Source organism: Anguilla anguilla, chromosome 3, assembly GCF_013347855.1.
Source record: "Anguilla anguilla isolate fAngAng1 chromosome 3, fAngAng1.pri, whole genome shotgun sequence".
NCBI classification, from domain to species: domain Eukaryota; kingdom Metazoa; phylum Chordata; class Actinopteri; order Anguilliformes; family Anguillidae; genus Anguilla; species Anguilla anguilla.
The window spans coordinates 4,145,703-4,159,463 of NC_049203.1; the positions used below are offsets into that span (position 1 = coordinate 4,145,703).

The window sequence follows — 13,761 nt, forward strand, 5'->3', positions numbered from 1 at the left end:
ACGTGTTTGTTCTAATCGCACATATTTTAGTATGAAGTATGCTAGCCGGATGATACGTCAGGGAGGAGACAGCTGGTGCTCATCAATACATTCCTTTCCCATATACACTGGGCCTGTGCTCTCTAACTACATATCTTTCCCAATACAATGGGCTTTTGTTTTTTGAGTACATCTATATTTATTTCCCACACCACAAGATCTGAATCATTTTAAGTTATAGTACACACAAGGGCGCGCACGCACACACACACACACACACACACGGCCAGGCTAGGTTTAATTACCGGTTCTCTGATGGTCTGTGTGACCATTTGGAGCTCCTGGCCTGGGGCTAACCAGTCCATGTGGCCAGTTTAAACATGCTGAGTCAGCTGACGTAGGCCAATATGACGCTGGTGTTGGGACTTCCTGGTCCCTGGCCATTTTTTATTTATCATTCAATTTACCGGGAAAGCCCCATCATCTCTTTTACTGTACAGAAAACAAAGACAGAGCCATGAACTAAAACGACAATAGCATAGTAAATGTACCATAAAGGACTAAATATGTTTAGTGTGTGTGTGTGCGATGGGCTTGGTTGGTTGGTGTGCTGGTTTTGTTTTGTGACTTCCCCTTCTCAAAGCTACTGGTGTTGGCTGTGTTTGTATGTATCTATTTTTTTTGAACATTTGAATGCAATTGTACTTCTTACCCACAGCATAAATGTTTCACATTAGGAAGAATTTTTTTTTTCATGCAGAGAGTAGTCAATGTGTGGAATAGCCTGCCAAGTCATGTACTAGAGGCAAAAACTCTGCGGGATTTCAAGACCAGGCTTGATGTGGTGTTAGATACTATCTAGTCTGTAGGTAATCAGAGCACTGGGTACAATTTAGTCAGGAAAATGCCAAGCATTGTTGGGCTGAATAGCCTGTTCTTGTCATTATGTTACTTTATTTTGCAGCCTTCAAAATCAAGCTATTTTTAGTTCTAAACAGGGACCGTAAGAGAGAGACAAAATTGGGAAATGGATCATTTTAATCCCTTGAACCTTAAATCCAAGCAATATAGCTGACCCTTTCCCAACTCACTTTGCAACATAATGCCGAACAAAGTTAAATAAAACTGAACCTTCGTAGTTTTACGAAGACATAAGCAAATGTTTTGGCTTCTCCAGAGAACATTAAAGACTTAACAGTTACGACACAACACAGCAAATGAAACACATCCATTTTGAACTGAATTCCACAGCATGTTTGTTATTTCACATTTGCATTCACATGAACATCACGAATTCTCTCATCGTCGTTTATTTTTCTTAAGGTGCCGTTAGTCTGACGTCACTAATTAATTAATTAAGTTAGCGTGGCGCGCGTGTCATTTAGGGGCGAAGACATTATACAAGCAGTCACTTCTCCCGATTATGAGTGCACACGCACTCTCTCTTTCTCTGAGTCCGCTGGGTGAGGTGCGTGACGCGGGCGCGATCACATGACCCGCGGGCGCGATCACATGACCCGCCGCCGCGCGACGCGGAGGTCACTTGCGCTTTCGCGGGATGTTGCGGGCGGCCTGCTTCCTCTCCTTGCGCGTCATCTTGGACGCCTCGGCGGGCGGCTTCTGATTGGCCGGCGGCAGCGGCTGGGCGGGGTCGCACGGCCTGGGGCGGGCGAGCGGAACGCGCTGCGGGCAGGCGGCGACCGTCTTGTAGATGAGGTGGAAAACGAACGCGTTGGAATACCTGAGAGAGAGAGAGAGAGAGGGAGAGAGGTGGGGAGAGAGAGAGAGAGAGAGAGGGAGGGAGAGAGAGAGAGAGAGAGAGAGAGAGAGAGAGAGAGAGGGCGGGAGGGAGAGAGAGAGAGAGGGTGGGAGGGAGAGAGAGAGAGAGGGTGGGGAGGGAGGGGCGAGAGAGAGAGGGAGAGAGAGGGGGGAGAGAGAGGGAGAGGGAGAGAGAGGGAGAGGGGAAGATAGAGAGAGATTTGAGTTTAGCAAACCTTTATTGTACAGTACAAACTGCCATCCCTAGGCTGTCTGTAGGTGTGACATTTTAAAAAGCGCATATTTATTCATTTTATTGCACTGCATTAATTACATGACTTATGCGTCATCGTTAATTGTTTCATTGTGAACTGCTTTGGCGATATTGTTTATACAGTCGTGCCAATCGAATTGAATCGAATTTGGGGAAAATAATTACCACGTGTACCCGTGAATAACAACAATGCTGCTGCTGCTGCTGCTACTGCTCCTACTACTGCTACTACCCCGGCTACTGCTACTACTACTATTTTTAATAATAATAAAGTCATAACTGTCCCTTGATCAGCAGGCTCTTACCAGGGCAGTTTGTTGTCTCCCCTCGCCACGCGCAGCGGGGAGTGGAAGGGGTTGACGTGCGGGGCGGAGAGGGCGCCCCCGGTGGCCGCGCCCATCACCTGCTGGCTGCACACGCAGCTCAGCTCGTTGTCCTCGCAGAAGTAGGCCGGGACCTTCAGAGACTGGTCACGGGTGGGAAAAAAAATTATGACGTCATCGCGTGACATCACACCCTCACCCAAAGAGTACATAGGTATGCATGGGTCGATTTAAATATTTTTTTTTTTACACATGTGCTTTTGTGAAGCTAGACGACTGTAGCTGCAGGTCAACGCTAATGAACGGCCACTCATGTCCGTTCAGTTAAACGATGCTTTGTTGGCGTGACTGTTAAATGCGACCGTTGCTAGCACGAGAAATGAAGCGATGATTTGTAAAGTTTTTATAAATAAAGTTTTTAATTTGCATAAAATGGAAATATAGCATCGCAGAGATTATGAATGTGACAGGTGAGGCCCTTACCTGCAGCCTGGGGAGAGTACTGAGCCAGAAGTCATGCAGGCGAAAGGCTGGCCTGAAACCTGCAGAGGCACACGTACACACACACACACACACACACGTACACACACACACACACACACACACATGTACACACACACACACACACACACACACACACGCACACACACACACTTTGAGTTAGAGCAGCGGTTCGTTTCTCGACAGACTCAGCTAGCGCACATACCCTTCCTCCCCCCCCCCCCCCCCCCCCCCCCCCCAGGTTCCCCACACGCACCAATCACCAGATCCGGTTTGGGGCCCTGCAGCATGTGATAGGCCCTTCGGTAACCTCTGACCCGGATGCTCCTCTTGCCCACGCCGTCCTCTTGGGCGAAGCTTGGGCACACAAGGGCTAATCGGTCTCCCTGGGAGACCGCAGATCGGGTCAGTCATTCTGTAAATGCGCTGTCATCCATTTTAAAATCCATTTTCATTCTCCTTTCTTCCTTCTCCGTCTCATTTCAAATGACGAACTGCTACTTATTTTAGCAGGCCTTGTATCGCACATCTCGATGACTACACTGATTTGGGTGTAACTTGAATCCAATTCGATTGCAGTCTCTAACTCTAGTGGTGGTTTTCTCCACCAGGTTAAATGCTAGTTCTGTATGTTACTTCAGCTTTAAGCGTCTCTCAGATTGGCAGTTGGGAGCCAGTTGTGCCCAAACCGTCGATACCGCAATGCGGGACCAGAGGAGAGGGCCAGATCACGTGATGGGGGGCCTGAGTGGGGAAGGCCGTTAACATGATGGGGTCAAAGACCTTCTCTCTACCTTCTGCTGCAGAAGAAACTGTTGCTCGTCGCACTCCTGAGGCAGCCCCTCTCCAATGAACAAGAGTTCAAAGGTCACGTGTGGGAGGAGCATGGCCAACTCCTGCAGGGAAGAAGGACGGTAAGAGTGACAGGTGAGGACTCGCCCCCTCACGTGTGCGGAACTTGGGTGTAAAACCTGGGCAGATACAGGCGCAAAAATTTGGGAGGGTTGAGCTAGAACAGGGGGGCATAAAACTCCAACTCCCAGAGGGCCAGAGCGGCGGCAAGTTTCTGTGGTTTCCTTTTCCGGGTCTGCAGCCATTTTAGGCCGACCAGGGGCTTAAGTCAAACACTCATGTGCTGAAACACACCATAGAAACAGCACTCAGTACAGGAGTCTGATTCCCGCGCTGAGCTAAGAGATGGATAGGGGTGGGTAAATGTTCTAATAGGTGCCGTGGCAACTGACGAGGTGTGTTGCATTCTGGGAGAAACACTCAGAGAATGTGTAACTTACCCAGAAAACCAAGAGGGACTGGAATTCTCTGTTGGACTCGATGATATGGATCTTCAAAGACTTCTTCTTCAGGATGTTCAGTTCAGGAACTGAAAGGTTGGTGGTGGAGGGGAGCGCATAGTACAGTCATAGTGTGAAACACACACTCACGCACATATGCACACACACACACTCTCTCTGACACGCTCACACACACATGCACGCATTCTCCCTCTCTCACGCACACGCACGCGCACACGCACACACACACACACGCACACTCTCTCTGACACACTCACACACACACGCACACATTCTCTCTCTCTCACGCACACACACACGCACACACACACACACACACACTTACAGTCTCGTGGGACCAGCGATGTCATGATGTAGTAGATGGACAGAGGGGAGCTGAGCAGAGCCGCCACTGGGGAGGAGAGGCTGAGACCTCGCCACTTACAATACTGCAGCCAGCACACTGAGGGGGGGGGGGGGGGGGGGGGAGAGGGGGGGGGGGGAGAGAGAGAGGGAGAGAGAGAGGGAGGGGGGGAGGGGGGGAGAGGGGGAGAGAGAGAGAGAGGGAGAGAGAGAGAGAGGAGGGAGGGGGGGGAGAGAGAGAGAGAGGAGGGAGGGAGAGAGGAGGGAGGGGGGGAGAGAGAGAGAGAGAGGAGGGAGGGAGGGGGGGAGAGAGAGGGGGAAGGGAGGGGGGAGAGAAAGAGGGAGAGGGGAGGGGAGCGAGGGGGAGAGAAAGGGGGGAGAGAGACAGAGAGGAAGGGGAAAGAGAGAGAAGGAGGGGAGGGGGGGAGAGAGGGGAGAGGGAGAGAGAGAGAGAGAGAGGAGGGGAGAGAGGGAGAGGGAAGGGAGGGGGGACAGAAAGAGGGAGAGGGGAGGGGGGAAAGAGGGAGGGGGGGAGAAAGTGGGGAGAGAGACAGAGAGGAAGGGGAAAGAGAGAGAAGGAGGGGAGGGGGGGAGAGAGGGGAGAGGGAGAGAGAGAGAGAGACTGTAAGATTTATTTGTCTTTTTTTCGTATACAGTAATCCAGTTCATCACACCATATTCACAAGAAAAAAAATCATTGCAGCTGCTGTTTTCACTGTCAGATAAAAACAAAAAATGTAAAATAATCTGCCCTACATTGTCCACCTCACACACAAACCTCGCACCCCGCCCCCCTCCCTCCCACCCCAACAAAAACTAAAAATGTAAAATAATCTGCCCTACATTGTCCACCTCACACACAAACCCGCACCCCGCCCCCCCCCAACAAAAACTAAAAATGTAAAATAATCTGCCCTACATTGTCCACCTCACACACAAACCCGCACCCCGCCCCCCCCAACAAAAACTAAAAATGTAAAATAATCTGCCCTACATTGTCCACCTCACACACAAACCCTGCACCCCCCCCCTCCCTCCCACCCCAACAAAAACTAAAAATGTAAAATAATCTGCCCTACATTGTCCACCTCACACACAAACCCTGCACCCCCCCCCTCCCTCCCACCCCAACAAAAACTAAAAATGTAAAATAATCTGCCCTACATTGTCCACCTCACACACAAAACCCGCCCCCCCCCCCCCCCCCCAACACCCAAGAGAGCCCCCCGTGACTGGAAACGTTCTATTTAGCGGTTTAAAAAAAAAAAAAAAAACGAGCAGAGGAAAAGTTTCTATTTAGATCATCTCAAATTGAAGCCTGTCGATAAACCAGGAACCAAAAACACAAAACAAACACGAAACCACAGCGGCAGAGAACCACGAAAAAATCAAGCGTCACACAACAGCGAGCAGAAGACCGCACCTTCTGCACTTTCACTTTGCCCTCACGAGTTAAGCCGTTGAGTCAATAAAAGACTCAAAGTGTTCACGTCTCCCCTTATGGGGAAAAAAAAAGAAGCTTTTCAAGCTAAAGCCCAGGACGTGACCTTGGACTCTCAAACTCTCGTTTTGAAAAGTGATCCATCCATCCGGGTAGGATCAGCGCCAGAGGGTTTTAAGTTCACGACCCGCAGCAAGAGGCGTCTGCGGCTATAATCCGACTCCAGGTCACCAGCCCGCTTTGGGGACGCGGCTTCCGCTGGTCGGTCGCCAGGGCCGGACCGCCGCTCGAGTTCCTCAGCTGTTCTGCCCGTTAACTGACCGCCGTGTTATTCTACCGTCGAAACGCATCGGATTTACCCATAAATACGCGCGGTATGCGCGCTGTGTTTGCGCCAACTCAAACTGGTAGGGCTGCGTCCCGAGGAGCCACCCACGGTCCATATTTACACCCGACACACCTCAATAAATAAACACAGCATCTCTCTGCTCTGTCCGAGATACACAATTTGAGCATGAGAGAGAGAGAGAGAGAGAGAGAGAGAGAGAGAGAGAGAGAGACCAAAAGACCAAGACCGAGCACATAAACATGTACATATTTATTGATTTACTATTGCTGTATTGTTGTTGCTGTTATTGCAATACATTGTCATGTTTGTCATAATAGTTATTTTTATATCATTATTATTATTTTATTTGTATTTATATGTATGCTTTGGCAATAATTACATTTGTATTTCATGTGAATAATGCAACTTGAATTTTAATTTGAGAGAGAGCGAGAGAGAGAGAGGAGGAAAATGGAAGGGGGAGCAGTGGGACAGGGAGGGAGTCGGAGGAGAGAGCTTCGCCTCAGAGGGAACCAGAAAGCACCGCCGGGCTCCAGGACACCGGAGCTGGACGGTGACACGTTTGGGGAAGCGGGGGCTGGTCTTACCCAGTGGGGCGGTCAGACTGGGGGCACGGGGGCCCTTGCCAGGACAGGACAGCAAGATGTCCGATTCTGCTCTCAAGGGCCCATACGGATCAGCATGACCTGCACACACACACACACACACACGCACACACACACACACACACACACACACATGCATGCACAGACACACATGCATGCACACACACGCATGCACGCACACACACGCATACACACACACACACACACACACACACACACACACACATACACGCACACACATACACACACACACGCATGCACACACAGGCAAACACACACACACATGCATGCACACACACACACACATGCACGCACACACAGGCACACAAACATATACACACACACACGTGCGCACACACACATCCACACAGACGCACACAGATCACATGTGACTTCAGATACTTAAGCCTCTATTCAGGGTCCTAGTCAGTTGGCGGTGAACTAAATATGACTTGCTTCAGCGATTACAGTTTGCCACGGTTCCATTAGACCGATGTTCTGAAGCTTGTGTGTGTAAATTCTTACTGCAATTTATGAACTCTTGGTCTCAGTCCTGGGTCGTACCAACCTGTCAACCATGTGGGGGTGCTCTCTCCGGAATGGTCCATCTCAGAATGTAGCAGAAAGTGTGGGGAGCGCACCAGCAGGCTCCAGTGAACCCAGTACCCGTGGTCTAGCCTGTTCTGAGTCAGGAAGCGCTCCATCTCAAAGTCCTCCCCTGTCACCTCTGAAGGGAGGTGAGGAAACACAGAGCAATGTGAATAAGAGAGGGGTAGAGAGAGAAAAAGAGGAATCAAAAAGTATATCCCTTGTTTTACTATAATGACAGCATTATTTTCTCTGTGCCTATCTCATAATAAGTGTACAATTATCCCTTCGTGCTTAGAAACTACATTTTATTGTTAGTTGACAAAGTGTTTTTCTTATGTCCAGTCAGAGCCGCTAATTCAAATGCAGTTTCAATTCAAACTCAGTTACCATGCCAACCACTTATAAAAACAGTTTGAAAGCAGTGGTTAGACACAGAGGTGGGCAGTCTTGGGGTTCGGAAAGTAAAAGTCCTGCCTTGTGTTTCTTACACCCATGAACTTAGCCCGGCTGACTTCGCTAAATACCGTAGTTCTACCTCCTGGTTGAATAATTGTGCTAATTGGCAAATTTGGGTGATTTGAACAAAATACTGGGGAGAACTTTAACTTTCTGTTCCTGAATTTTCCACCTCTGATTAAGAGAGAGGTACTCCCTGAAGCACCAAAAAATAGTGATTTCAATGAGCGTGCTTCGCACGTGACCTGCTCCTCTGGCCACGCCCTGTACCTGGAGTGTACGTGAAGGGCAGGTCAGCTAGCTCCGCCCCTCGCCTCAGGCACTGCGCCAGCTTTTTGCACCAGTGCTGGTGGCTGGAGTCCTCCGGGCAGCGCGATTGGTCAATTTCAGAGCACCGGTCAGAGCAGTACAGCACGGCGTTGCACTGGGGGCTACGGGCAGATGGAGGGGGGGGGGGGAGGAGAGGGGAGAGAGAGAAAGAGAGACAATATAACAGAAAAAGAAAGAAAGAGACAGAGGGGATAATGGCGGAAACAGAAATAAAGAACAGAGAGACAAAGAGATATAGAAATAGATGCAAAAACAAAGAAGGGGAAGAAAAAGGGGAAGAGAAAAAAACAAGGAAACAGAGAGGAAGGGGAAGTAAAAAGAAAACAAAAGACACAGCACAATTATTCAGAATGATGAGAACAAGAGTGTGAGAGGAGAGGTGCTCGCGGTCAAAGACAGGGTGTGCAGAAAGACAAAGATACGAGAGGAACAAATGTATAAATGAAAAATAAGAAGAAACACATGAAGAAGAAATAGGACGGAAGGAGACATCACACAATGGAGAGGCATGTCGTTAACACACACTTGCAGTGAAGTGGAACATCTCAGTTAGGAGTATCTAGACGCAATGCCAGCTGCTCAATTGCTGATTGCCTGGGTAAATTTATCTAGCCCAGGTTTCCTGCAATCTTGACTGGCAACCTTTCATTTAAGTCATTGATTGGCTAAGGAATCCACACACCTTCTCCTCGAGGCTTTAATTGACAAGCTGATAGGAAGGAAAACACAAAAACCTGCAGACACTGCGGCAGCCCCTGGGATTCCGTTTGACAATCCCAGGTTCTAGGCGTTCCGTTTGAAAACCCTGGCTACACTGAAACGTTTTGCAGCCAGCTAGGACGTACCCATGCTAATGCAGTCTGACTCATTGTTATGGGCCTGGTAAATTAAACTGGAGATGACCCAACTGCCACGCAACTGATTGCCACAAAGAAGATCAAGCTCCAGCATGAAAAAGCAAGGTATCTGTGGAATGCAGAATCTTTTGTGTGAGGGGAAGTCCATTTTTATCTCCTACAGGATCTGAGCACGCAGCCCTAATCTAAATGACCGCAAGAATTTCAGCTCTCGCAGATAATCCTGACTCAGTTTAACTCACACACACACACGCACGCACACGCAGATCACTGGGTGACACACATTTGTGACTCACACACACACACACACACAGATCAGGAAGTTCCCTTAAAATGTGCCAGACAGTGAGCTTAGAGTGTAATGGCCTCAGATAGCCTCGGTTAGGACACTCTAACGGGGGACCTGGTGAAGGGGAAGCTGCATTAAGCAGTGACCCAGCTCCCTTTCACAAACACGTCCCGTCCTTCTTGTCCCTGAGGAAAACGTCGTAGGAACGTCAGTCTCCCCTGTTCATTAAACGGTGCATTGCTCTGAGCTATGTGTGCTCCAGTATTCCTTAATTGGGACTAGTCCCTTAGGAAGTTGCCCGGGTAAGGAACTTTTCCTCTAGACCATCCTGTCCTCTTGCCCCAGCCACCCCCCCCCCACCCCCCTTCAATTTTCTTCCTTGCTCCTTTCTTCCATTCTTCCTTCTTTTCCCTTTCTCTCTCCCTCTCTCTCTCTCTCTCTCTCTCTCTCCCTCCTTGCCTTACCATGGCTTCAGTTGGCAGGCGAAGGCGTATCTCTTACACACGTGACAGCGGAGCAGGTCGAACTCCTCCTACCCCCCCTCCCCTTTTTTCCCTTCCTCCTTTCCTCCTTCCTTCCTTCTTTCTCCTTCTCCCTCCCTCTCAATCCCTCTCTCTCTCTCCCTCCTTGCCTTACCATGGCTTCAGTTGGCAGGCGAAGGCGTATCTCTTACACACGTGACAGCGGAGCAGGTCGAACTCCTCCTACCCCCCCTCCCCTTTTTTCCCTTCCTCCTTCCTTCCTTCTTTCTCCTTCTCCCTCCCTCTCAATCCCTCTCTCTCTCTCCCTCCTTGCCTTACCATGGCTTCAGTTGGCAGGCGAAGGCGTATCTCTTACACACGTGACAGTGGCGCAGGTTGAACTCCTCCTACCCCCCCTCCCTTTTTTCCCTTCCTCCTTTCCTCCTTCCTTCCTTCTTTCTCCTTCTCCCTCCCTCCCTCTCCCTCTCTCTCTCCCTCCTCGCCTTACCATGGCTTCAGTTGGCAGGCGAAGGCGTATCTCTTACACACGTGACAGTGGCGCATGACGGGCCAGCGCAGGCCGAACGGCGGGCCGCCCGGCGCGCCGCCCGACTCCGAGTCCGGCTCGGCGGCGGGGGCGGCACCCCAGTCGTCGGCGGCGTGGGACGTCAGCGTCAGGCGCAGGGTCGCGACGGTGTCCACGCTCCTGCGCAGCAGCCTGGCGGGGGGAAAACGACAGAGCGTTGAGCGTTGTTCTTCCTCCAACAAACGCACCTGTATGGCTTTACTGGTAAAAATGGACACTGGTTTGACTACTGGTTGAAACTGGTTTGACTGGTTTGACATGGTATTGTTGGACATAATGATGCATATAAACTTCTCTTCTTCTGGCGTTAAGTGCCTGCCTTTGTGTACATTCTCTTATTAATAACGAGGTTTTAAGTGATGCGTTTGTAAATATTTGATCAGCTCAGAGAGCTGCAGGATGGCAGACAGCAAGGGCCGATATAGTGGGCTAGAATTACAACAGTGTCCTCTGGAGGATGGGGGGGGGGGGGGGGGGGGGGGGGGGCAGTAGTAAAGGGGGGTAACATAATGAGGGGGGGGGGGGGGGTAAAGTGTGGGATCACTGTACCAGTTCTGACAAGGGGGGAGGAAAGACCGATGGCATGAAGTATTTACTTCTGCTGTGGCAAAAGGTGTCCGCAGGAAAAATTTTGATTCTAGTGCGAGGCGTAAAGTTCTATGGTTGCTCACTTGTGCAGCTTCCTGTCCAGGACTCTGAGGATTTGGGGACGCCGGGGCGCGCCCCCGCTCATCGGCGCCTCCATGCAGTGCCGCAGCAGTCCCAGGATCCTCTCCGTCATCTTTCCCTCGCCGTTGTCCTTCGTCTTCTGACTATTGGTCCCCTTGACAACGGCCCCGCCCTTGGGGTTGGCCCCGCCCACGGAGACGACGTCGAAGCCCAGGGGTAGCCCGGTGGCGTCGGTCACCATCAGCAAAGTCTGACCCACGTGTTGCACTGCATGATGGGAGGAGGGAGAGAGCGAAAGAGAAGGATGGAGGACAAGATTGGGATGGTAGGTAGGGTAGCAGGGAGAGTTAGCAGTAGAAATAAGAACCATTTTAAGACCTTAGCTATTTTTGGTTGTGTGAAAGCTATTTCAGTGAGCTGCCTTTAAGCAATTTAAACGGTTAAGACATTGGACGAGCAAGCCACACGCTAGGTACTTTTGTTTTCACACATACACCTGTTTTTCTTTCTAATTGCTGCCTGTTTTTTTATGCAAATGAAAACCTTGAGTCACCCTTCCCCTAACTACCCCGTCCACAACTCGTGACCCCGTTTCCCTCTTACTGATTTCTGATTGGTCAACGTTGACCCGACTCAGCCAGGTCTGGGCTTCCGGCGGAGGCGGTCCACAGTCCAGCCGGTGCAGCAGCCAATGGGGAGAGGAGCGGTCCACGGGCACCTTGGGACAGCCCTGACTCTTCCCCTTGTTCCTCAGTGCTCTCTGCTGATTGGCTCGCATCGCGGCCTCGTAGTTGCGAAACCACTGCGCCATGGCTTCGCAGAATTCCATCCTCAGATCGCAGGACCTTGACATTAACTCCATCTTGATTAAAGAGACAGAGGGGGTTGTAGAAGCAAGGAGAGTTAGACGAAGGGACACGCAAGAGACGCAACTGCTTGACGATTGACTGACAGAGCGATTTATATATTCTTTCAATATTTTATTTTAAGCAGTGTCGGCTACAATGCACTAGCTACTACAGTCATATATAGCTATTATTATTTGTTGCAGGTCTATAATTGGCACGTGAGGTGGTTATATATGTTCAAATCCACACAACTTAATGAAAAAATCATTATACGATACATTTGAGCACGTAGAGGGTATTGGTAGGCGATAATGAGGTTTTAGGGTTCAGCCTGTCAATGAGCACACTAACTCGAATTTACACGGCTTTAACGAATGTTATCTAATTTTTATAGCTCGCTATATCATTGCGCGAAAAGTGTAGTTATAACGTTAATCTAGTTCATATCAAGTACATACACATAATTATATTTATTTACAATACCTTTGAATAATAGTAGGCTACAGCGTCTCAAAGTATTTGTTCTCTTATTATGAAAAGCTTGACTCCGGTTGTAGATTCTTCTAAACGAGTGGGTATTATTTTTCAAAAGCGCTCTAGTCTCCAAAACTTGTTTATGGTTTTGAGTGGACGAATATTCCAAATTAGAATGCGAATGACGTTCCTTTTTTTCCGATTCTGAGCTTATCGGTCCGTTGGGATGTGTATATTATTGTGTCAGTAATTTATATAATTATCTGTCAATTACTATTTGCTCGACATTACAGCTGTTTCTTACAGAATATCTTCTAGGATAAATGAATTAACCTGTAATAGCATTTTTCAGCGCTAGAGGCGCTGCATTGAAACGGACTGTCCAAGCTGGCTACTGTAAATTTAGGTCACAGTACAGCCTGCTGGGTGATGAATAGATTCTCAATTTCTGCCTAAGCGTAATGTCTTTATTTTTCTACATTGAAAAACGACATAGTTGTAGAAAAATGGATACGTTGAGGAGAATTACGCAGGGGACCATTCAGAAATGGTGTAAAACCTGCTAGGGGTGGTTCTGTATCTATGAAGTAACTTGTGTTCTGAATCCCTACTCCCCTCCAAAAAATAAAAAATAAAATATAATAAAATAAAATACAGTAAATAAATTGAATAAAAATAAATATATTTATATTTTTTGCGGATACATTTTTTAAATCCAATTATAAGTGGCCACCACAGGCTTATGGAACTACAGTTGCCTGGGTGATAGAAGAATGTTGATTCTTGAGTCCAGAAGTTCCGTACAAGTGGAAACTGACTGAGACGGCGGTGGCAGAGGGATTGCCAAACATTTATATTCGGTGAGTCATACAAGGTAAACTATGGAGGACAGGCCTAAAACCCAAGGGAAGAAGAAAAGCCATATTAAGCATGACAGAACAGAGGCACTGTCTGTTGTAAGTATTGATAACTAAAGCATTTTTTAAACTAACTTGACTAAAAAGCAGCACTCACAGATGATGAGAACTCGGTAGCTCAATATTGCTTTGTTATGCCTATTCCTGTGACAGTCTAAGAATAGCGGCATGATGTCATCTACCACTGATGTGGACGACACGGCAGAGGCAACGATACAGTCGCTACCGCCCGAGCTGGTGAGGTGCGCACGTGCTAAGGCAGAATTCTGACGGATAAAGGCAGTAGGATGAATTAATAAACAACTGATAAAAGACAAAGTAAAATGAATCCCCTGGTGAGAGTGACTGCATGGCATGTTCAGCATTATGTTATTATTTCAGGAATTTCCCTCTGCTTT

General features: G+C 48.8%; 2 protein-coding genes across 2 annotated transcripts; both read right to left on the reverse strand.

The window, feature by feature from the left end:
- Positions 1 to 1,218: 1,218 nt before the first annotated feature.
- On the reverse strand, positions 1,219 to 8,383 carry LOC118224031 (zinc finger MYND domain-containing protein 15-like). Its single transcript, XM_035411183.1, has 10 exons — positions 8,203 to 8,383; positions 7,454 to 7,612; positions 6,868 to 6,966; positions 4,474 to 4,590; positions 4,128 to 4,216; positions 3,630 to 3,731; positions 3,092 to 3,221; positions 2,818 to 2,876; positions 2,317 to 2,477; positions 1,219 to 1,720 (listed from the first exon to the last, which is right to left on the reverse strand). The coding sequence occupies exons 2-10, from the start codon at positions 7,587 to 7,589 to the stop codon at positions 1,519 to 1,521; spliced, it is 1,095 nt and encodes a 364-aa protein (XP_035267074.1). The 5' UTR covers positions 7,590 to 7,612; positions 8,203 to 8,383; the 3' UTR covers positions 1,219 to 1,518.
- Positions 8,384 to 10,373: 1,990 nt separating this feature from the next.
- Positions 10,374 to 12,932, reverse strand: LOC118222455. The gene is made up of 4 exons (XM_035408068.1): positions 12,456 to 12,932; positions 11,728 to 11,986; positions 11,127 to 11,391; positions 10,374 to 10,587 (listed from the first exon to the last, which is right to left on the reverse strand). The coding sequence occupies exons 2-4, from the start codon at positions 11,984 to 11,986 to the stop codon at positions 10,374 to 10,376; spliced, it is 738 nt and encodes a 245-aa protein (XP_035263959.1). The 5' UTR covers positions 12,456 to 12,932.
- Positions 12,933 to 13,761: the final 829 nt, after the last annotated feature.